This window comes from Seriola dumerili, unplaced genomic scaffold (assembly GCF_002260705.1).
Source record: "Seriola dumerili isolate Sdu_G_001 unplaced genomic scaffold, Sdu_1.0 BDQW01000025.1, whole genome shotgun sequence".
NCBI lineage: Eukaryota > Metazoa > Chordata > Actinopteri > Carangiformes > Carangidae > Seriola > Seriola dumerili.
Window position 1 is genome coordinate 14,824,567 of NW_019174280.1, and position 24,923 is coordinate 14,849,489.

General features: G+C 39.2%; 2 protein-coding genes across 2 annotated transcripts; both read left to right on the plus strand.

Annotated features, from left to right (window-relative positions):
• The first annotated feature begins 5,334 nt into the window (after positions 1 to 5,334).
• Positions 5,335 to 10,729, plus strand: ostm1 (osteopetrosis associated transmembrane protein 1). The gene is made up of 7 exons (XM_022770079.1): positions 5,335 to 5,808; positions 6,228 to 6,342; positions 7,219 to 7,316; positions 7,421 to 7,531; positions 8,405 to 8,570; positions 9,325 to 9,391; positions 10,592 to 10,729. Exons 1-6 carry the CDS (start codon positions 5,425 to 5,427, stop codon positions 9,378 to 9,380), a joined length of 930 nt encoding a protein of 309 aa, XP_022625800.1. The 5' UTR covers positions 5,335 to 5,424; the 3' UTR covers positions 9,381 to 9,391; positions 10,592 to 10,729.
• Positions 10,730 to 17,285: 6,556 nt separating this feature from the next.
• On the plus strand, positions 17,286 to 22,939 carry drc1 (dynein regulatory complex subunit 1). Its single transcript, XM_022764425.1, has 15 exons — positions 17,286 to 17,416; positions 17,644 to 17,710; positions 17,836 to 17,960; positions 18,119 to 18,302; positions 18,397 to 18,534; positions 18,918 to 19,004; positions 19,196 to 19,452; positions 19,545 to 19,679; positions 19,809 to 20,229; positions 20,765 to 20,854; positions 21,013 to 21,078; positions 21,250 to 21,389; positions 21,528 to 21,671; positions 21,857 to 21,959; positions 22,681 to 22,939. The coding sequence occupies exons 1-15, from the start codon at positions 17,340 to 17,342 to the stop codon at positions 22,699 to 22,701; spliced, it is 2,055 nt and encodes a 684-aa protein (XP_022620146.1). The 5' UTR covers positions 17,286 to 17,339; the 3' UTR covers positions 22,702 to 22,939.
• Positions 22,940 to 24,923: the final 1,984 nt, after the last annotated feature.

Genomic DNA, 24,923 nt, shown 5'->3' on the forward strand with positions numbered 1-24,923 from the left:
AGAAACACTCACTCCCGGCCCATTACATTTACAGCACGTCGTGCTTTCATTGCTGTAACACACTGAGCTCTGAGAGGGGGAAGGTGGCTCTGAGAGGACCGTGGAGAGAAATCATAAATTTACTCATCGTGGAGATTTAAAAAAAAAAAAAAAAAAAAGAAAAAGTTGATAAACATCTATGAAAGAGGTTCAGAATAGTCAGATGTAAAATGTTGGATGCCACTGATGGCTTTCTGGGAGTGGGCAAGTCAGATTTTAAGTAAAGTTCTTTTGGTGTTTTTTTTTCCCAAAGATGTAAGATTAAAGTGAATAACAACTTTATTTAGAGTGCCCTGTGCCACCCCCACCCCTCTCTTGTCCTCTGTCCCGGCCCACCCGTCCTCTCTCTGTTCTGTTTGGGCACTGGAGGTTGTCAGACTGGGTTTATGTCCAGTTCACTGGAGCTGAAAGAAGTCAGTTTCGTGTCTTGTTATGGAACAAGACGTCTCTGCCTCTCAGGAGTGATGAGAAGTGGTCTGGGTGAGCAGGGTGAGCAGGGAGCGGGACCATCCCCTGGAGGCGACCAGCAGTGAGGAAGTCAAAGCGGCTTTTGTGTCGCTGCTGTCGGCTGCGTGTTTGGTAATTATCCCCCCTCTACATGAGCACAGACCGGGCTTTCCAGGAGAGATCCCAACCCAACTGGCCCATGGAAGACTGCACAACACACCGTCAACAAAGATTAACTTCTCACAGGGCCGCAGAGATGCCTGATTGGGGGAGACATGGCAAATACATGAAACCCTCTCTTCTGTGACGTGACAGTGATGAGCAGATCTGGACAGTCAGGCAATTTCAAACTGTTGCACTGCTTAGACAGTGACACCTGTAGAGCTAATGGACTGCAATATCTGTTAAACACTCTCGGTCTGCACCTCCATCCCTGTCCCTCTTTACAATATTTCAACTCTCATCCAGTGGCAGAAAATTCCTTTAAAATCTTTAAGTGCTGCAGTGGAGCCAGCTTCCTATTTGATCCTGAAATAACAGCTATGAACTGTTAAACTGTGGAATAAAACCTTCAGAGAAGTTTGAAGGGGAAATGTCTCTTTGCACTTGAACTGCTGACAATGAAGTATAAAATATATCATATATAACATATACAGGTACCTCAAAAAGTGCAGTACTCGAGTAAAGGCACGTAAAAGCAGTTATTTTCCACCACTGCTCTTATCTATTATTTATTTATTGTGCATACTACTAATATATGTTCATACTCCAAATATATGTCACTTTCATCTGAAATCTTACAAGCAGACTGTATATGCTGTACTGCACTGTCCACGCATACTGTACATAAACCACATAAAATAACATATTTATTCCAGCACCCTTGGAACTCCCACACACCCTCGCACAGTTTGTGTCCTTGTTTGCAGTGATCTGTTGACCTGTTGTATGTTGCTGTTTTCCACTCCTCATAATGTAGTCCTGTTATCATCTGTATCTCGCCTTGACTGTTTAGGAGAGGTCTTGTATAAACCTTTAGTTGCCTACCTCTCCTCCACAGACTCCATATTTTCATCCTACTTGCAAGGATTAGTTTAAGTAATAAACTTAAAGTAATAAATTTAAACTAATCCTTGCAAGTAGAAAGAAAGCTTGTTTTTGCTTTGTTGTCCTAGTTTTAACTGTATCTTTTCAAACATTATTTCTTGGAGCTATGTGTTAGTGCACTGACAGCTACAGGAAAACCAGAGTAAACTTCTCCTACACTCAAACTTTTCATGATCTTCCTCATCCTCATCATCGGCACAAACACCGCCATCACCACACGTATGAATGTCGCCATAACCTTATAATCATTGTCATCATTTTCTTCTTCAGCATCATACTTTCCATCACTGACCATGCAACCTAAACATCACCATCATCAGCAGCTTCACCATCTTCTCGATGCTTACTCTAACCATCATCACCATCATCATCAACAGCTTCACTAGGCCTATTATATGACATTTTTGCCACCAAAAACCTAAGAACTGTAATCTGAAATCTAGCATTTAACATGTGGGAAGCAAACTGCGGAGCATCAGCTTCTAACATTAAAACTCCTTCATTCAAAAACGACTCAGATCTGTCCCTTTCAAAAGGCGCAGAATGGGCCCGCCTTGATCTGCATCAATTGTCATCCCGGGGCTCAGGGGCACTTCGGCGGCCAGTATAGCGAGCGAAGTCAGGGCTAATCCCTGGAAAAGGGGAGAATCACGGGAGAGGAGAAAAGCAACAATAACCAAGTCAAGCGTATAAAATGAAAGCGAAATCTCTATTATCACTCCCCGCAATTCCCAGCAAAGTGGTGAAAATCAGGGTTAGTTTGTGATTCGAGTCAGACGCGGAGGGAAGAATATGGGGGTCCCTGCGGGTTGGGAGACTCACACGACGAAAAGGGCAATATTCTGGAGAAAAGGGGAAGAAGAAAGCCCCTCTCCCATCCCGACATAACCATTAAATGCAGTCTGACTTTATGTTGTATAGAGAGGGGGGAACAAGAAAGGAGGCACAGTTCTCCGATGAAAGAATGAGGTTTTTGGCGGATTAGGGACGGCCCGAAGGATGAAGAATAACTTCTGCATAACTTTACAGCTATTTTCTCTCCCCACGCCAAGAGCCAAGTTTAAGGCTGAACCGGTTTGAGTTAACCCCTTTGTGATTGTCCAGTTTGAGGGAAAGGACTCATATCACAAGCTCAGGGCCCAGACTGGGCATAACGAAAATGACGAAACTGATCTTTAGGTAGGCTAACACAGTTGACAGGTGCAGAGCTAATACACTCATGTGTTTGTGTGTTTTCAGGTACAAACACTATAAACTTTTAGGAGTCAGTAGCCTATTGTTGGTTTGTGGTCTTTTCCCAAATATGTAAATAAATAAATCTAAATGGTGCACTTCATTACAATTTTGTGGTCCTTGTAACTACTTTACTTGAGTAGCCTATTTCCATGCTTTATACATTTTTTCTATTTATCTGACTGCTACAATTATTAATTTGTACATGTAAATCAAGGTTTTACAAAAAAAAAAAAAAACACAAAATAAACTGAACTTTCGTGTCATGTTTCAGAATATTTATTTGAAATTCCAACTAAGGATGGATGATTTTCTTTAAATTATTTTTTTCCTAATATCTTACTCCAGTAGTAATCTTACAACCCCTCAGATTTCTCATATGTCCCTCTGGAGGAGCCCAACCCTCAGGTTGGGACCCATTTGATTAATACACAACTGTACATATTAAAGTAGCTAAAAGTAGTTCCACATTGACTTGCTTCAACCTGCTGTTTACAACAGCAAAATTCTGCTTACACAATGATGCGTCTATTAATACAGTAATTTTTGACAATAAGTCTCTCATAAAGGCCATTTTGTGTATCTTTTCATACTTTAAGCACATTTTGTTAGTAAAATGTATATGTACTTTTACTTATGCAGGATACTGAATGCTGGACTTTAATTTGTAATGGAGTATTAGTACATGTTGTATTGTAAAAGATCTGAGCACTTCCTCCATGGGTAAAGGTCTTGCTGGAATGGCCCTTGTTAGGCTTCTTTGATCCCCTCACATCATCAATATTGTAAAAGGTGGGTACATGTCATTTTTTGATCACTATTTCTCTTTAAATGGTCATGTGTAGCCTGTGTATCCTGCTCCAAATCAAGAGGAGCTTCCTGGGCTGAGTCTTGCCATCACCCTGAAGGGCTCTCATCACCACCATCATTTCATTTATGGACCTAATTAGTGATTTTTGTCCTCTGGGTTTCTCTATCTATCACATGCTAATGAAGGCATTTTCTGCCATCTGACGACAACGGCCATCTCTAACAGTAATGATAAGCCGATTTTACTTAAATCTCTGCTGATTATAGCCAGCAAAAGAAAGACATCCAAAACTTAGTGAGTGAGTGGCCTGATGTCATCAGTGCCTATAAGCCTATATGTTTTATTAAGGCATGCACAATAGCAACAGTAATGATGATGAAGATAATGATAATGATAATAGGCTAATTATTGTTTTAATTATATAACAAAAACTACACTTTTAAAAAGCTAAGGTGTGACCAAGTGGACACCCATAACTGCACAATAAGCTAAAAAAAACAAACAAAAAAAACAAATAAGAGAGGATTTAGACTGTAATCACTATTTCTGGGAGTAAAAATGAATAATAAAGGAATGGGGAACATCTGAACAATTAGGTGAACTCTGGTCAGGAGAAGAAGAGTTAATGAGCTGCTAGTGCCATGTGCTGTGAGAGGAGCATCAGGGGCCAGAATCCATATTTACCACTGGAGTTGTGCGTAGGCATCAGAATAGGCCGCTAATGTTGCGCGCGTTTCTCCCCCCCTCATTTTCATTAGGCTCTGATGACTGCGGAATTGACGCGGCCTGCAAGTTATCAAGAGCCACTAATTTCACATTAACGACCATTGACTGCGGTTGCTTGATTCGAGGGGGTTTTGACAATATTCACAATCAGGATTGGAGCCCAGATCGTTTACCTTGACTCCGTGATTATTTGCTCCGAGCCGAGCGTACGTTGCAAAATTGTATGGTGTCAAAAACCCGTAAATAATGAGGAGACCAGGAGGAGCGACTAGCCTGTCTCAGGTACACAATGAACATGGTGTGATGAACTTGTGTTACAGATAGATAGATAGATAGATAGATAGATAGATAGATAGATAGATAGATAGATAGATAGATAGATAGATAGATAGATAGATAGATAGATAGATTGATTGATTGATTGATTGATTGATTGATTGATTGATTGATTGATTTAGTTTTAAGCCAAATAAATAAGGTGACTGATTCCTGTGAAAGTGTGAAGTCAGTAAGTTTACACCAGTTTCTCTTTAAACATAATAAAAAACATAATAATTAATTTGGGATTTTTTTTCAAGTGAAACTTTATATAGGGATTGATTGACATTATTATGATGACAGGATACACTGTAAAAGTGGTAAAAGTAGAATCATTAGTTGACTTTGTGAGGAAATAACGGTATTCACACACTGGCTTACAGTGAAAGCAGAACAGAAGTCAAATGAATGTAAACCAATAAAGAGGAAGACTGTGGCATATGCATAGTACACTGAAGCAGAATGTACTAAAACAGGATTCTAAAATTTGGTTAAGTAATAAAAGTGTAACCAAAATACTATGTTAACTCTATATCAGTATATAGTAAAGTATACAATGAGTATAAACATCAAAACTTACATATTCACATGAACGTGTTCTGACCTCACCGTTCTGATCACGGAGTAGTGAAATCTCGCGAGATCTCACGCTGTCACATGATCGCGTTGGGAGATAACCAGGAAATCGAGGGTTGTTTAGGGTGAAAGAAGAGGAGCAGATGCTCTAATCCCCGCGCACAAGCATGTCTCTTTGCAAAACCCGCCCGTTTTTTGTTTTATTGGTAATAAATATTTACTCTCTCGTGTCCAGCGACGGAGTAAACCTCGGCGCTTCAGATTCAGCGGACAAACTGGGACAAACGCCGTCTTTGAGCCATGTTGTGGTGAACTCTCCTGTTTTCAAGTCTGCGTTGGACTCCTCATTGTCTATCAGTCTGCTGTCCTCCTTCCCTGAAGACCTGGAGATCAGTGACTACTGCAGCGAGCTGCTCCACATATTCGGACAGCGGTACGTGACCTACGTGAACTGTCTCATACCTGCCGCTCGACCCGTCCATGTGTGTCAGAACTGTTTCGCCAGCTATCGCAGCCTCTTGGATATCTACGCGAACATATCATCGGAACAGGTACGTGCTAAACACAAAGTCGTTTTTCTGTGCTTTTGTTTTGTTTAGGATAGGCCTCACTTACGCGCAGTCGTATCATGAGTCACGAGTCTTGTGATGTGACTGACTGGTTGTGACACATTAGAGGAAAAAACGACTTCAGTCTCTTCTACTTCGATTATTTATCTGGCTTTCTTTAAATTGTGCATTTTTTTTTTAGCTGATCTGTTAAGCAAGAAGGAATACAAACATTTTTTTATAGATGCAGTTGAATTGTTTTTCTATTTTTTAAAGTTCATGAAATAAGAAATAAACATTCGAAGAAAGACTCATTATTGATGTATGTTATGCTGCAGAGGTATACTCTAAAATCAACACAACTATTACATACAACTGTAGGAGGTAATTGAGTGTATGTTCAGCTGTGGCTGTGTCCGCAGATGGGTCCTGGTAATGTGAGCTGCAAGGACAGTCTTCTGCGCAGTGATCGGCTGATGCTGGTTTATCAGCTCTACAGCAACCTGGAGGGTCTGTGGACCAAATCAGACTGTAAATGTAAGTATTCTGTCTTTTTATTGTGTGTGTGTGTGTGAATGTGTGTGTGTTTTTAGGGATTTGTGGCCTTGTTTGAACGTCTGACTCACACACATGATGGGTATGCATTTGACCACAGGGGAGTGCAGGGTCAAGTAGAGGCAATATTCAGTGAGGGGTGGGCACACTGAATGTTGCAGAGATGAAACATGTGACTCTAATTTTATTAGACAGACTCTCCACCAGTCAGGATATCCAATATAAACCATAGCAGCTTGTGACATTAGTGTATAATTGTATCAAATGTGAGTGTGATTTTCTCATGAGACTATATTTGCTTTGTTTAGGGCTGTAACTAATGATTATTTCAATTATTGTTTAACCTGGTGATTATTTCCTTGATGAATCATTTATTAGTTCAGTCTGAAAATGTCAGAATATGGTGAAAAACGCCCATTGAAACTGACTGAAGCGCGAGGTGATGCCAGCTCATTTTCTCCAACCAATACCCCAAAACCCCAAACTTTTCAGTTTAGTATCACAGAAGACCAAGAAAAGCAGCAAATCCTCACAATTGAGCAACAGGAACAAGTGAACTTGAGCATTTTTCTTGGAAAATGACTGAAACAATAACATCTAATTAATTAATTGTTTTAGCTCCAATTTGCTGGAACTTAGCAGTTTGCAGGTGCTGATGGAATGATTGGTTGTATTGTTAAACCAAAATAACATAAATGTGGTTCAACTCAACTCTTGGATAAAATAGGGGAAAGTTGTTGATGTTACCAAGTTGAAACTGCCCCAAAATGCAATCATGGATCTGATTTAATTTGTCCACATTTCTTGAATAATAATAATAGACCTAACTGATTATTGTTTGTATTTCCTGTCGTGCAGACTGCATCACTGAGGGACTTCAGAGTCTAACCAATGACACACTGTACTTCATGATGACTCTCAACCAAACTCTCACCTGCTTTGAGAAGTATCAACAGGTACTTCCAGCATTAGGTAGCGATGCTGATCTGTCTAGTACTGGTTTATGATCAGAAGTTAACCACGAGGACTGTTGTCCTTTTTCTCAATTTTCTCTTCACAGGGGAATCATACAGAGCTATGCAAAAACTGTAAAAGCTCATACAAAGGCCTGAATGAGCTGTACAGCAGAATGGAGAACAATCATACTCTGTGTATCGACATAGAGGATGCGGTATGTAGCAGAGATCTCCTCCTCAGGATGGGAAGAGAGGGAGCTGCACCCCCTAGAGGAATCTGTAGACACTAAAGGAACATTAGTCAGAGGGGTCTTTATTCACCTTTAGCTGCTGACAAGATGTTTGTGTCACGGCAAAATGTTGAATCAAGTGACATTAATCATTAAGCTTGAAAGTTCACTCTTGACCTTGGTAATAACACAAGGTGCACCTTGTTGTTTCAGAAGCTTTCAGCTACATCAGTGGCTTTCCTCAGCAGATGGATTTGCTCAGTTTGCTATATATAGTAACAGTTCTACTAATATTTATTTAATATTTAGTGTAATATTATATAAATATGGTAATAATAAACAGTCATATGTATATATAGGAAAATAGCATAAAAATTATTAGTTCAGTGCTATACTGAGCAACTCCATCTGCTGAGTGACGCCACAAGATGTAGTTTGGAAACAACAAGTAAGTTGGAACTTGGAGAAAAAAGTGTGACATTCCTTTCTTACTGTCAATTAGCCTTGATTATAGAATTAGATGTTCTTTTCCATACTGAACTTTGGTTTTGCAATGTCTCAGTGATTGATGTTTTCATATTAGCAGTTACTGATATGAAAAAATAATAACACTGTGAAAAAGATGGAAATTTGAACTTGCATCGTTGATTCAGAAATGTGATCATAAATACAAGAATCATAAAAAAGACTTGTCAATAAGAGCTGCAAGTTCTAAAATTCCCATACCAAAAAGCCCTGGATACAGCTAACATTTTAGAACAGAAACCGAAGAGTGTTGAATTAGTAGTAACACTGTCATGTAATTGCAGTCATCTGAGCTGAAGTTTATGTTGCATTTGGCCCTTTGCCTCGTTTCAGATGAATATGACACGCAGACTGTGGAGTAAGAATTTCAATTGTTCCTTCCCCCGTGAGGAGACGGTGCCTGTCATCGCTGTGTCCAGCTTCATGCTCTTTCTGCCCATCATCTTCTACTTGAGCAGCTTCCTTCACTCTGAACAAAAGAAACGCAAGCTCATACACCGTGAGTAACCAGCTTAATTCGCCCATTGTCACACACACAGAGATTTTTTGACAGGGTTTTGAAGAGTATGGGGTCTTTGTGGAGGAGGGAGGGCTGGAGGTTGACTGACTGTGATATTGGACTTTGGCTGGGATGGAGGAGGGAGGGAGGTGGGGTCGCTCTAGGTTAGAATAGTCCTGCAAACCTCTGGATCATAGACAAGGGTTGCAGGATTATTTTCTGTGTCGGTGGATGGTGGGTGCCTTGAAGGATCAGAGAAGTTTTTAAGGCAGTGGGTAGAGAGCGGTGCTGCTCAGTGTACAACAAATGGCTTGTGATGGGCAAATACACATTGAACCTCGTGCAAAAACCAATCGTACAAACAGATTTGTTCTTAAATAGCGAGTGATTGTGGTGCAAACAAAATTTACAAGTTGTAGTAGTTGTCTTTCTCCACGAGGGGAAAAACACTTGCTTGACTTTATGATGATAAAGGATTAATCTACATGAAATTAGAGTTATTTTAAAAGAAAAATATGAAATAAATGTATTGTTATTATTACAAAATGTATATTATGTCCACCAAATCATCATCAAAATGGCTTGCTAATTTACTTAATGGGTCATTTTTTTTCTCTCTATTTAACAAACACTCGTTTAAGCACTAGACACTAGTTACTAGAATATCTCAAAATAAGACCGGTCAAGTCATTTAAGTCACTTTTAGTAACTTCTGCAAAAGACATGATTGCTAATGTAGACTCTCTCTTTACAGCCAAGCGAGCGAAGTCATACACCACCCTGATGAACATTCAGGACAAACTGACCTGAAGAGGAGAGAGGTAATCACTGAAATGGAGGACAGCGGTTTTCCTTTTTATAGAGAGTTGCAAGATTTGACCGTTCACTGTCTCGTGCCTGAGGTTTGACACACATCCTGTTTGTGAATGTAGAGCCCTCAGCTGCTGCTGTGATACCAGTCAGTATTCAAAGGACTTCAATGATCAAAACAAATGAAACTGAAAGTGAAATGCACTGGAATTTTTATTGCACAAAATGGACTTTGGGAACATTATACATTTGGTTTCACATCCTTACAGCCCTCTTCTCAAAAGGCAGTAAATGGTTTCAGAAAACATTAAATAAAAATATGCAGAATTTGGTTTTTGTCAGATTTATAGCAAAAAAAAAGGACAAAAAAATGTAGAAATTGTCCAGACATTGTGTTTGACTCTGCCTCTTACTACCATATTTAATAATCAGCTTTCTTTTGTTAATTTGAACTTATACTTTGGATTTCCAAGAGATAGGACCTGTGTTGGAATCAATGTCAGGCGCATCCAGCAGTCTGAGACACACAGCAGTCATTGGAAAGAGTGAATGGCTTGAAGTGTGTGTGTGTGTGTGTGTGTGTGTGTGTGTCTCGTTGTTGGTGTGTGCGTGTGTAGCTGCCTGCTACGTGTATCTAAAGCTCAAATGTGTTGATGTTTTGTGTGTGTGTGTGGTGTGATTGCAGCAAGAGTGTGCACGTACTGCCAAGTGTGTGGTAATAGCGCCCGATACTGTCGTCGCTCCAATCGCATTGTTCACCCATGTGTGTGTGTGTGTGTGTGTGTGTGTGTGTGTGTGTGTGTGTGTGTGTGTGTGTGAGTGTGTGCGAGTGAGAGTGTGTGCGAGTGAGAGTGTGTGTGTACGAGTATGTGTGTGTGCAGGTGAGCTAATGTGTGTGTGTGCTCTATTTATGGGTTGGGTTGAGAAATGGGTTTTCTGTCTCTAATATATGTCCAGAAGAGAGCTGCAGAAAAGAAGCACTTGATGTCCATTAGTGGTGACATGTATCTGTTGTAAGAAGAGGGGGTGCACATCAGCGGGGTGGGGTGGGTGCTAAATAAAGACATAACACACATAATGTAAGAGCACTCCAAAGTACCACAGTATGATGTTGCCTGTTTTCCAGGCAGTGTTTTTTTTTGTGGTTGCATAAAGCTTTTAGTGTGCTTTGTTGTAGTTTTTCACTGATGTTTAACTTAATTTGTTAACAGGTTTCTGACCGTTCATGACAGTGGAGTCTCCTTTATGAGTTATTGAATTGATGAATTTGCCTATTAAAAATGCATTTGCTGTGTAATGTAAACCTTTACTTTGAATGCATAAGCCCAAATAAATATTTCTGAACATAGTGCAGTTGTATGCGCGGTAATTTAACCAAAGCCACTTTTGGGCTAATGATAATTTAGTTTTATTTGGATTTGGTTTAATATTAGAGGAACAAACAGTTCCAATTATATTAACTAAGAATATTTACTCAAGGGTTGTACTAATGTACAATATTACTTAAGTGTTTACACTTTATATTACTTTATACTTCTACTTCAACACATTTTAGAGGGAAATATTGCACTTTTTACTGCAAGACATAAATGTGACAGCTGCTAGTGGCATTTCATATAAACATATCTATCCAAAACCTATGATAATCTTATAAGTTGTGATTTTATTGATAACCTACCTACCAGTTTATGAACTAAATAAAATGAGCCCCACATTAACCAGAAAATGCTGTTTACATGTTATTGCATCTGTAATACTGATTTATTATAATGTATCATAATACAACAATGAAAGGGGCCAATCAGCACAATGAGTACTACATATGGCTATAAATAGGCCTATTGTACAATTTTCAAGTGCTTTACTTAAGCATTTCCATTTTATGTTATTACTTCATACTTCTACTCCACAACATATCAGATTGTATATTGTATTTTTGATTCTATAACATTTATGCAACAACTACTACATTTCAAATTAAAAATTCAATCCAAACCTATTATGAAAATGTCGTATCAATCAAAACACCTAACATAAGACTGAGTATTAGCTCCACATTGACCTGCTACAACTTTAAAATGCTGATTACATGGTATTACAGCTCTAATAATAATGAAATATTATACAGTGTGTGAGGGGGCCAGTATGCATTGTGCACTTTTACTTTTGATACTTTCCATACATTTAGCTAATAATACCTCTCTTCTTTAAATACATAACTTTTACTTGGAGTATTGTGAGGTTATATTGTTGTATTGGTAATGTATTTGAATTGGTGGGCTATTCAAAGGGTTTAAATACTATTTCCATCACTGTCCTCTCCAGAACAAGGCCCAGCACCAGTACTGCGACTGCAGTTACATTAGGACTAATGAGCCCGTGTTGTACAGTGGTTAAAGCTGTTTCTTCACACAGGCATGGCCCTTGTTCTCGGGTTACGTGGCCTTGTGTTTCTTGCAACGAGGCTTTTTCTCCATCATTAGCAGCTAATCTAAATGTGGGATAAAGATACTTGGCCGAATAATCGCAGCAACACATCCGTTAAACTCCTTTGGCTTTTTGGTCTTATGGAGCGCAGCCACTGCTGGCCATCAGCAGGTCTAAGAGCCTTACCAATATGCCGAGTCATATGATCCGGTTGCGGCCAGCAGAGCGGCTAAAAACACGGGCTTTGGTCATTTGCGCTCGCGCACAGTGAGGTGTGTTGAGCGGCTCGTGTGCTGCGCTGCCCGGAGCTCAGGAATGAGAATGACAGCTTTGATTCCTGTTAAGCCTCGTTGCTTTTCTGAGGCACACCGGACTTAAGCGGACCCGAAAGTCAACACGAACTCCCGGCAAAGTGGACTGGAGACAGCCACGTGACGGAGAGGGCCGATGGAAAAGCTGTAGTTCTGCTGGAATCAGTGATTTAGACTATAGTTAGTTGATAAAAAGTATTCCGATCTTTTACTTACTGTTACCACAAAGTGCATTGGCCATTGGTTGCAAAATTAACCAATAGGAACAATTGTTATGGAGAATATCTCCATTCAATGTGCATTATTACTGTACATGCTATATTATTGGATCATTATTATAGATGCATCAACATAAAAGCAAAAAAAAAAAAATGTTTGCATGTGACTTCACTTAGCCTATATGTTTGGTTTTACCTTTACTGCAGAAGGATGTACAGTAGGCTATGTGCAGAGATTGACACTAGAAAGCTCTTTTCAACTATTTGTGTATTTCTCATTGCGAGTGGGGGCACTGGTATGATTTTGTTACCTCACCACTGTCTCATGGTTTGGGAGCCAATCATGGACCAATATATAATTTATATCTAATTTATACTCTAAGTGAAAGAGAAGTCTTGCATTAATCAGTTACATTTTTACAATGAACAACATTTGCATATTCACTGATGAAGGATTTTTTCAGTTAGGGAGAAGGAGTAGATGTAATTTTTAAAATAAATAAAATAAACTATTTTATTGTTGAGACTATTCAAAGTTGATTGTTTTTATATGTCTTAAAATATATCTGCGGGGATCTTTACCTACTTTATTGGATGGCTTAATTTAATCATCATATTGTATAAACTTACATGTTTCATATGTTGAATATTAATATGCAAAGTGTCTAGTAACCAAACTGTCACGTTTTCATTTGAAATGTAGAGTAGGAGTATGAAGTAGCATCATTTAGTGTCCAAGAACTGACAAACTGTACTCAAGTACAGTACCTGAGTTACTTTCCCCCAATGTTTATAACCAAGGTCCAGCTCTTAATCTTATGTCAAGTTTTGGCAAATGACTCATGAAGTGACTTGCAACCATGACATCATTTGAAAACAGGCTAATAAGGAAATGCATTTACTTCTTGGAAATGGAAAGGCTGCTTTTAGAAATGTGCATACAGATTTTAATTGAATACATTACTTCACATTCACACATGTACACCTTGGATCTGTTGAGCATAACAGGTCTACCATGGAGATCTTGGGGCTGTAAAGTGCCTTGCAGTCAGATAGCATACTGAAGATTTTTGTCTATGACCTTAAGTTGTTGGCCCCACAACTGGAAAAAAAAAAGAATTTTTATTTTATTTACGTACTTCACCTTGAGAGACAGAGGTGGCTTTGGTTATATCTAGTCTTTGTTGTCATTGTGGAAAGCGAGATGGAAAATGAGGAATTTTTTAGTTAGCTTTAGAAAGAACATTTTTCATTTTAATAATGTGTCAAGTGTGCACACTTGACCCCCAAAGCTAAATTTAATTGTATATGGGCTACATTACAGTCCCTGTGTGTTTTGTCACATCGGTTTATGATAAACTGCAGTGAACTGACTGCAGTGAAGCAAAAAAAAAAAAAAATACAATCCAGTAATCGTGGCCTAATGCCATGCAAAATTATTGTACACCTAATCCATTTACAAAGAGCTTTCATTAGAAAAAAAATGACTGTGGGAATAATTCTACAGTAAGTGTAACAGTTTATGTGGAAGAAATTAATATGATTTTGTAAACAGACTCATATCCTGATCTTGACTGCTTGCTCCAGTTCTCTGCTGGATTAAAGTGAAAAAAATGTGCTGAGATTTGTGTAAAAGTTTTGTCAAAAAATACATAACGACCATTAGAATGGACAAGTATTAGATGAATTTGCTGAGTTTTGTCTAAAAGACATGTGCTATGAAAACCAAGGTCTTTATACAAAACTGAATTCCAACAGTTTTAAATGTAACCTTTTATTAATTCATTTCTTGAAAGAAAGCAGGTATCAATATGTTAGAAACTATTTAAAAACCTCTTCAGAAAGACCAGGTGTTTCATAAAATCACTAGTGTTAAAATAACCAATTATGTGTTTTTCTTTACCAAAATGAAAAATATGTTTCTTGAATGCTCACTCATGGACAGTAAATGGACACTTTTGAAATATTCAGACCTTCAAAATGGTGCAAACATTCATTCGTTTCTCTTGAGCTCTCAGCCTTTCTAATGCGTGAACTTGTTAGTTGACTTTTGTAAAGCTCAGGAGGGAAGGAGGCAGGAATGTTGGAGCATGACGGCCGAGGCTGAACTGAGCATTGTTGATGTTTGAGTGGCTAAATGATGACACAAACCTTTCCTCAGACCTCATCTGATGAGAAATGAAGACTGTAAGAGACTGGCAAGTGGCCTCCACTGCACAGACCTTGAGATCATTTTATTTCCAACAATTATCCAGGCAACATATGAATGGAGTTTTGTTTATATTTTCCTGCTCTGCTGTAGCCTCTTTGTCTCTCTGTGTATCTGCATCTCTGTTTGCAGCGTCCCTCATTCTCTCTTAAAGGTTAAAATTTAGAGGTAACAGAGTTATGTTGAAAATGATGTGCCTTGTTTGCAATTGATGCTGCGGCAGATGGCAAAAACACACTTTTCTTTGCACAAGTTACCTTGAGACGAGTCCAGTACATTTCATATTTGATAGAAGAGTAGGGCATGCTCTTCATGTTGTTTCTGAATCTAACCTTCCATTTTCATTTACTATAACTAATTCTTGCTAAATGATTCTTTTGCTGTTCTTTGACAAGGTCACAGCCTCCTCTGGACTAAATGCCTTTGAATTTCCTTCTGTCCTCTACAATATCCACGCATCTATATTCTTTACAGTGCGTCCCATATTACAACGCAGTGAATATCTCCTTCGTTATGGAAATATTAAGAAACTGTTAGTTAGGGCTTAAGTTGTTATGCAACCCCCCACCACCACCACCACCACCACCAACCCTTCTAAGCTGTCAGTTAGTTAACTGGCTGAAGGTCAGGCTTAGATTATGCACCTCTCAACCCCTGAGCAATGAATATGATGCTTTGTTGAACAAGGAGTAAACATATGCCCCTGGGGGTAGGAATTAGCAGACACACACACATGCACCCTCTCTCACAGAGCATATGCAGAGTGAATGGGGCTTATTATACACCTGCGAGTGGGGTCAAAGTCTGTCAATCCCTAGCTTATGGTATTATAATAGATTATAGAATCACTCTCTAATGGCAGTCATTCAGTTTGTAATCTCAGCAGCTTGATGCAAAAGCACTCAGCGTTCCAGCTAAGGGTCTGTTGAAAATAAGACCTTCTCCTCATTCATCCCTTACTTCCCCCCTTTCACAAAGGTCTTATGACAAGTCAGCTGTTGGTGACATCACAGATGCTGGATCATATGTCAGAAACCTTTGCTGCCTGACTTACATCCATTGCAGATCAGCAGCAACTGAGGCCACTTGAGGCCAAAAGAGCGGCGAGGTGCCCCGGGGGGTGAGGGCCAGCGTTAAGGCTGCCAACAGGCAGGAAGGGTGGGGGGCACTCTTTAGGGCAGGAACATCTGACCCATGTGTGGGTTTGTTTGTGTGGGCAATCAGACAGTGCCCATCTTGCCATCAGCTTGAGAAGACATTTATCATTTGTGTGGAGAGTGTGCATGAATTAGAAAGTCCCGTCTCTGCGCATGTGAGTCGCTGGATTTCTGTTTTTCATCAGCACATAGAAAAGAGGCATTTTTTTTTAATATTGCTGCTAAATCTGATACATGTGTTTCAAACATGCCGCTTGTCGAAAATGGTTCATTTCTGGTATATTAGTTTGTGGAACCTGTGTAGAATTTTGATCACAAGACAGTAGCGCCACCTAAAGTCAGCTTCTGAACATGACATTAAAGACAGTTGAGAAACATGTCACTGTCTTCTGGCTTCAAAGTAAGAATGCCTGGTTGTTTTAAATAATAACATGAATAATAATGAATAGTAAATATAACAATAATATTGTTTTAAATATTCAAAAACAGAAATGATCCCACCAGAATTTAAATCACCCCTCTAAGCACTACTACAATGATGTTCTACTTTAGTGACAAGTCAGTTATTTTTATTTATCAACCACATAAACTGTGCACAGCCTTCATGTCCCTGTTTGTTTGCACCTTTGACTCCTGTTTCTGTTTATCAATGGAGTTTATCTGTGCTGGAATATGTTATCCTGATTTTTGCAGATAGTAAGTTCCTCTTGAAATATTTTTTATTATTTATTTATTTGTTCTTTTCCCCCATTTTTGAAAAATACAAATGTTTCAGGCTTGAACTCTATTGTCTCTTGTTAATTTTACATAAAGTCACATAAGGTCTTTTAAACTAGATTGACAGGCTAAATTTGTAGCTGCCAGTGACTGCAACCTGGCCTTCAACCTAATATGAAATATGAATATGTGATAAAGTTGCTTGTGTTAAAGTCCTTTTCCATTAGATGTTTACATAATTCTGTCAACCAGCTATGTTCCTAATCCAGGAAATCTTTGCACATGTACCTCTCCTCAGCGTTAAAATGCCTTTTTTGCCTTTATTCCAACCATTATTGAACTTGGCCTAATATGAGTGCCTTTTATATGTAAAAGCACAATAAAGCGCAAACCTTGGATTGTAACTTGAGGAAAGAGATATGGAGACATTACCTTGTGCCACTAGATGGCAGCACCTAGTCATGTATAACATATGAGTGGTCCCATCCCCAGTGCTCTGCATTGGCACTCTACAATTTTCATGGTACATGAAAACCACCACCATGCTTTTGTACTATCCCACAGACGAGATTGTTTGCATACTATATAAAAACGTAGTAAATGATAAAAGAATAGAAATCTTTTTCACAGATAGTTGTGTTTAATATCATAACTTTTTCTACGATAGCATTCTTTATCATAATTTTTTAATCACATAAGTAAATAAATGGATTGCAGATAGAGAACATAACATTTGAAGTACAGCTAAATTAAAAAGTGTGTATGTCCATGGCAACACTTGTCACTCTGGTGACTCTGTCGCTATAGCAACGTTTAAACAAAACAAACCGTGGTGGCACAGCGCCGCAGATTTTTGCAGTCTTCACCACCACAGTATTGAGCACTTTCTGTCAGTGCCTTTCACTCGACATAATCTGAACATGGAAGAAGCAGATACGGATCCAAAACAGTCGCCTGATCCCTCTGCGTTGCCCGAAAATCAGGAAGCTAACAACCGGTAACTCCTCTAGCTAGCTTAACGTTACTGTAACTAATACTGAATGCAGAAAACCTATAATAGTTCTGTTTTTCATACTGCAATAACGTTGCATCTGTAATGGTAATCTCACGCTACTGGCCGAATGATTTAATAGAAATTCATACACTGCCGTATATTTTTTATTTATGTTTTATCATGCTCAGTTTTTTGTTGGAATATAATCACTAAACAGTGTACACCTTTAGGGTCAAGAAGGAGGTCATTGAGGAGGCCCGGGAGAACCTGCCTGAGGGGGAGAAGGTGGACGAAAGTGTAAGGGTTTTGTTTTACTGTGAGCCACTGTTTTGCTTTGGTGTAATTTCTTGACATGTACTCACACTTACTTAAAATCAGCAGTGCCACAGCTTGAATAGAACTGTCTTCTTTTATGTTAGCAGATCACTCCTCAGAAGATAACCAACCTGCAGAGAGAGTTGACAGTGTTTGTGAGCAACATCCAAACTGCTGTTGATGCCCGAGAGTCAATGCGAAGGAAGGAGGTGGAGGAGGCTCATAAAGTTAGGTAATTCTTTTATTTATTTCACGTTTAATTTCCTAAATCAACACCATTTCCGCGAAGTGTACATACTTTTAAAATGCCTAATGCAAAATGGTACCATCCTTATCCTTTTCTATTTCTCCCATCCTGTTTGCCAACCGTGTTCGTTTTTCTTGGCCCAGATTGGAGCGACTGGAAAATCATGTGAAGTCCAGCCAGGAAAAATTTGAGGAGATTACCAGAGGGTGGTTGATAGTTAAGGAGAAGGCGACCCTTCAGGAGCTGCGGAAAGCTCAGGACAGCCAGCAGCAGCTGTGTGCTCTTCTATTAGAAGACAAGAAAAAAATCATAAATGATCTGCAACAGGTAACTCCCTCTCTATCCCTCTATTTCCCTCTCCATCCATCTATCTATCTATCTATCTATGAATTTGATCATTTCCCATATCTTTTCTGAACAGGAGATGAAGGCTGGAGACGATCGCTATGTGAAGGACTTGAGGAAGGAGGCAGAGGAGCTGGACCTGATGATTGAGAGAATGGAGGACAACATGAAAACCCTGAAAAAAGCCTACAGGGAGGAGATGGGCCAGATTAAGGTAGGACCAGATCTGTGTCAAGAAGCACCTTTAAATAACTTGTAATAATTGTGATAATTTGAGTCCATTTAAATCAGATGAATGGGGAGGGGGAATGGTTCCGGCATTCATGTTCCCAGCAGGATAAATTGTCATATGTGTGCAGATCCCTTAACTTTTCATCTAGCACCATCATTGTCATGTTTTAAAATCTGTCTTATAATGACATCTCCATCAGCTTAGGCTGTATTTTATCATCATGTTAGCATTTCATTGTAAACATTAGCTAGCTCAAAGCGCCACTGTGCCTAAGTACAGCCTCACACAACTACTAGCATGGCTCTTAGTCTTGTTTATGTCATTGTTGTCATTCTTACTAATGGTTGCGCTTGTGTTGTTGGTAGAGAGTTTATCAGCAGCAAAATGAAGTCATACGTACAAGAGATGTGACCGAATGGGAACAACTACTGACGGAACTCTGGGACAGAGAGGTCAGGACATAACTGAATTAAAAAACAACACACACACACACACACACACACACACACACACACACACACACACACACACACACACACACACACACATGCTGACTCATCCTTCAGCCTTCTTTCATCTTCATTCATATCTTATATCATACATATCTCAGCTTTGTGTCTAATGCTATCTAATGTGTTTCTAGCAAGGGAGGCTGCAGCAGAGGAGGGAGAAAGTGGAGGAGTATGAAGATGTATTTCACAGACTGATGCTGAAGAATGTGGATAACCAAAACTTCAACCAGGTAGAAACCAACGCAAAGATTGCACAGCAGGTTATGGAGAGAGAGCAACAAAAGAAAACCGTCGATGATATGGTCAAAAGGCTAGCAAAAATAAGGCAAGAGTATGAGACAGAAGAATACAAGGTCAACCTGGGCTGTATGAAGAAAAGGATTTCAAGGTAGTACAGACTTTCTCATATGGACACACACACACATTTCTAACATTTTATTTAATTTGCTCTCTGTTTCTAGCAATGGTTTTGTGTTTCAGTCTGCAGACAGAGCTGAAAAACCTAATGACCCAGAACACCAATTACGTGAAACGGATAAGGGAGACCAGACGGCATTTGTCAAAAAAAATCAAACGCAGCATCCAGCAGTATGAACGCACACAGAAGAAAATCAAGTGAGTCATACAGCAGTTATCCTGTCTGTTTAAACACTAACACTGACACACTCTACGATTACTTGCTTCTTCTACCTTAATCGTTTTCTTCTCCTTCTCTTGTCTTCTCACCTCCTTCACTTCACGCAGGTACTTTATAGTCGCTGATGCTACGAAATTTGAGGAGATGTGGATCACCGTTGAAGCAGAGGTGAAGCAACTAGTTGAGAGGGCTTTAGTTACTGACTCGCTGATCTGCAAGCAGCACCTTGGCTTAGCCTGGAAGCGCCCTCCGATGGCCTTCATGGAGCTCTCTGGTCCCATTCAGCCTCAGAAACAGGCCCATAAGGCCGCCTCTGAGCTCTTTCAAACTGGACAGGCTTTACAGTGCAGCCAGGGGACGATGGACACTTCAGACTGGCCTAGGCTGGAGGCTGAGGCTGATAGCACAGACTTGGAAATGTCCAAGGAAGGGACAGTGGGGCAGGGTGAGGGCGATGCAGAGGTGGAGGATGGGAAGCCGTCGATGGACACGCTGAAGAAAGTGATGGAGCTGCTGTGTGATGAAGCGGTGAGAAACAAGTGCAAGATTCACCTTTAGTAATGAGACATTTGTACAGAAGAATTACACATAACCTTAAATAATCAGAAATATAATAACAAACATAGAGACATGACAGTAATAACATGAACGGCTTTGTCTGTATGCACACATTAAATTAAAGGAACAGTTATACTTTCTTTCCTTAGATTTATTCTTAACCTTCAGACAGAATCAGGCTAGCTGTTTCCCCTTATTTCCTGTCTTTATGCTAAGCTCAGCTAACTGCCTCCTGGCTATGGCTTCATATTTAACGTATAAACACGTGAGTGGTATTGATCTTCTCATTTTACTTGTGTGAATAAGTGTCTTTCCAAAAATGTTGAACTATTTCATGTTCTTAAAGGGAAACTACAGCTACATCAGTAGCATGTGTCCCAACCTCCTGCTTTGAAGCTAGAAGATGAGATGAGTGTGATAGAGAGACTTGTGTTTATATGTGAAGGCTGTATGCTACAAGTATGCCAAACACTTCAACCAAAAGTTTGGCTTCCTTCTTTGTCAGGGCTTTCTGATGGAGGATGCACTCCTGAAGCTGCTGGCTCCCCTGGAGAAGGAAGAACAGATTCTTGTGAAGATGGGCTCTCTCTTGTGTGTGAGTTCATGTTATTTTCCTCCTCATTCCACCGATAAATACACCAGAGCCAGCCACTTCAGCTGCTCCACCACTTAGTGTGGGGGCATAATGCATCAGTGTGTTGTCGGACAGCACAGGGCAAAATCCTGAACAACCACACATGTTTTCTCTTCCAGTCCTTTGGCATTGAAGAAGAGGATGTGGCCAAGTTGGCTCATTTCTTCTTAAAGGAAAAGACGGAGGTGAGGAGGGAGAGAGATGAGGAGCGCAGTGAACGGATGCCTCGTCAAAGAAATTTCCAATTGGACATCCGCTGGTGCAAAATATGGCCTTTGAGTCTTTGACGTACAAGATCACTGTAATTAGACAATAGCTATTAGTGCATCTTCTATCACTGTTCTTTCTGCCCGCAGGATGTTTGTGGTGAGCAGGGTGAGTCCAGTGACCAGGCAGAGGCAGTGGAAACCAGCTCTACGTCTAATCTGACCTCTGACCTCATCCATCCGAACCATGTCCTGCCTGCTCTCAAAAGTTTCCTCAAGCAGCACATGAGGTTGGACTGGCTGTATCATTTAAATACTATTACTATATACTGTATATACTATATATACATATATATATACATATATATATATACTGTATATATAGTATATATATATAAGATCCTAATGTGTTCCTTGTGCTTTCTAAGGGAGAAGAAGCAGACCAGTTTTATGGAAGTAGAAGTCCGGGATAGTTCAGAGGACGAAGCCTACTGGGAGAGTATGGGTAACATAATCTCTGAGGACAAAGTCAAACTCTGGGAATTAGCAGAGACCACACTACACCAGTACCTGTGAGTAATAACACACACACACACACACAGACACACACACACACACACACACACACACACACACACACACACACACACACACACACACACACACACACACACACACACACACACACACACACACACACACACTCACATAGAGAAAACAAACATCAATATTCAGAATGTTATTTTTGTTTATGCAGAGAGGTTCTCAGCGAGATCTCGGAGTTCATCCCTGAGGCGGAGGGTCTGTGGCAGCAGAACACAGAGCTGCGGATGCTGCTGGAACAATCGCTCGTCTCCAAAGTACGTGTGTGTTTGTGTTTATGTGTTGCACTGTTTTTCAGATACTCACTGAGGGTGAAGGTTGATGCCCTTCCTCGACAACAGTGCAAAAAAAAATAACAACAGTGTGCTGTAATGTACTGTGTGTAATAGTGCATGCAGTATTTTCATCATAACAGTGTATTATAAGGCGGAAAGGATGACGACTAATCGATTAGTTGATCGACAGAAAAATTAAACAATTTTAACAAATTTAACCAAAAGATTAATTGAAAATATTTTTTTTAGCAAACGTCATAGATTTGATGCTTAAATATGGAGATGTCTTGCTTCTCCAGTGTCTTTCTCTCTTTCTGTTTTGGACTTGTGACCAAACAAAAAAAATAATTTGAAGATTCCAACTTGTAACTTTTGATTGACATTTTTCAATTTTCTGATATTTTATTGAGCCAAATGATTGATTGAGAAAATAATTGTCAGATTAACAAATTGAAAATAATCCTCAGAAATTAGAGCTGAAACAGTTAGTTGAGAAATAGATAAATCAATCCACAGAAAAATGATCAGTAACTATTTTAAAAATTGATTAATCGTTCAATTCACTTTTCAAACATTTTCTGGTTACAGTTTCTCCAAGATTTTCTTCTTTTCACTGTCAAGCTTGATAGTTGATGACATCAAATATCACTGGGTTATGGACAAAACAAGCTATTTCAAAACATCATATTTTATTCTCCTACAGGTCGTACATCAGACGCCATAGCACATCATCAAGCTGGAATCAGCACATGTATGAACATGTACTGAGTTTATATTCATGGTAAAGAAGAAAGCTTCTATGAAATCATGTTGTGGTTGCAGTTTTTATTTTTTACAGCTCTAGAGGAAAAATTGTTGAAACATTACAGTTGATCAAAGATATACAGGATTTCCTGTGCTACACACGGTGTATATAAAATAGTACAGAAACATACAGCGACCATGTTTGTCGGGACTGCAGTGTGTTGTTTTTATCCAGCAATGTTGAAGAGCTTGTGGCTGAGCTCTGAGGGGAGAGAGAAAAAGAGCAGAGCCAGGAAAAGCAGACCCAGCACAGCAGCCAGCAGCACCACACAGTGCAGCTTGTAGTGCCTCCAGGCCAGGATACACATGGTCCTCACCGGGCTCAGCAGCCACGACATGCTGGCGTTGGGACGACTGGACAGAGAGATTAGGACATGAATTCTAAACTTTACCAAAGAATATGCACCTAAAAGAAAACTTAAACTAGCTTAATTCTTTGAAGAACATTTATGTGTGCTCACTGCTGAAACAGTTGAGGTTTTAGTTGAAGTGGCAGTAGAAATAAAAAATACTGAAAGAAGTTAAAATAGTTCATGAATCGTTCAATGAAGTGGTTACAGACTGAATGTGTAACCACTGAGCGAAGTTGAAACGGCAGTCGAAGTGTAGTTGATAAACTGAGTCGAAATGACAATTAACATGTAAGCAGTGAAAGCAGCTGAACTGTCATTTGAAGAGTAAAAGATGAAACACATCCACTTTCTCACACACTCCGAGGGAGCTAGCAACTGTATCTCAAGACATGTCGTGCATGGAATTCAGTTTATTTCAAATTGCCAAAACAGAAAAAAAATAAATATCCCACACATTTCAACAGATATATAAATACACAAATTCATCGTAAAAACAGGCAAGTTTAGTGCAAACAATAACTGTAATCTGTGAAAATCAGAATCACAAAGACTGCAACACAAATGAGGTCAAGCACAGGCAAAATTTGAAAAGGGGATAATGGACACTGCAAACAATGCCATCTGATATGGAGACAGGGCCAGAGTTTTCAGAATCAACGCGGACCCATTTTACTACTCCGCTCAAGTGCACTTTAATCGTACTTCCATCTTCCCATAATCTGTAATGTTAGACAGTTGAGTTGGTGATTTGGTTTGTGTCGAGCTGGAAAGACAAGTCATGCCAACACACAAGACCTCTGTGGTCAGTTATCACAATGATGCATGCATATTGACATATAATTCTACATTCAGGTAGAAAACAGTAATAACTGCTAAGTATTTGTTGCATTTGAGGACATTTTAATCAGTCAAATGATATTTGCAAATAATTTGTTTCATTCTCCTGTGAGGATTTTATTGACACAAGACAGTGACATTAAGAGAATTTACAGACTAAGCATAGGGTATTCTGAGAGAACGGGCTGAACTGTGCTTTATAAGGTAAAAATATATTTAAAGAAAAATGGGATAAAAGTATGTTTTTTTTTTTTTCAAATTACTTGCAAATACAGTCTGATCCATGTCTGGCTTGGTTGCTTTGATGGAAAAGATTAAACATAACAGTTTAACTAAACCCTGTAGAGAGCTTATTCATTGTTTTATTATTTGTTTAATTTTGAAGTCATCTTGTTCATGTCTCATTGAATTTCATTAGGAAAATAGACATCTTTATTTTGTGTTTCTTCATTATATTCTTCAAGTGTGCAAAGACCGCAAGAGCTATAATAATTAAAAAATAAATGGTAACACTTTGCTTTGACCACCCATATTTATCCTTTATAAGCAGCATTTAAACATGTAATAGTTTATGACACACTGTAATGTAGTTGTAGGCAGATTTAAGTGTTCATGGGCACACATAAGTGGAAGCTGGTGTATAAACAGATGTGAATGAAGGACAATATAATAAAAAAGGTAAAATATGTCTTCACAGGAAAAGGTTAATTGTTGACAAATACTGTACATTCTTAAACATTTGAAATGTCCTTATATGTGCTTACAACTACATTACAGCGTGTTGTACAGTAAACCATTTATTAAATGTTTATATAGCGTTTATAAATGCTAAACATGTGGGGTGGGGGGTGGGGGTTGAAGCCAAGTGTTACCAAAAATATTGTTCATTTGTTCCCTATTAACCTAAATCAATAGCAGATGTTGTAGCACTAATGGGAGATCTTACACCATC

What these genes read in the sequence shown, in the direction of transcription:
- ostm1 (XM_022770079.1), top strand. Translation starts at nt 5,425, where the DNA reads ATGTCTCTTTGCAAAACCCGCCCGTTTTTTGTTTTATTGGTAATAAAT. An exon ending in CGAACATATCATCGGAACAG is followed by an intron (nt 5,809 to 6,227) that starts GTACGTGCTAAA and finishes CTGTGTCCGCAG; the next exon opens with ATGGGTCCTGGTAATGTGAG. An exon ending in GTATCGACATAGAGGATGCG is followed by an intron (nt 7,532 to 8,404) that starts GTATGTAGCAGA and finishes GCCTCGTTTCAG; the next exon opens with ATGAATATGACACGCAGACT.
- drc1 (XM_022764425.1), top strand. Translation starts at nt 17,340, where the DNA reads ATGGAAGAAGCAGATACGGATCCAAAACAGTCGCCTGATCCCTCTGCG. An exon ending in TCATAAATGATCTGCAACAG is followed by an intron (nt 18,303 to 18,396) that starts GTAACTCCCTCT and finishes TTTTCTGAACAG; the next exon opens with GAGATGAAGGCTGGAGACGA. An exon ending in AGGAGATGGGCCAGATTAAG is followed by an intron (nt 18,535 to 18,917) that starts GTAGGACCAGAT and finishes TGTTGTTGGTAG; the next exon opens with AGAGTTTATCAGCAGCAAAA.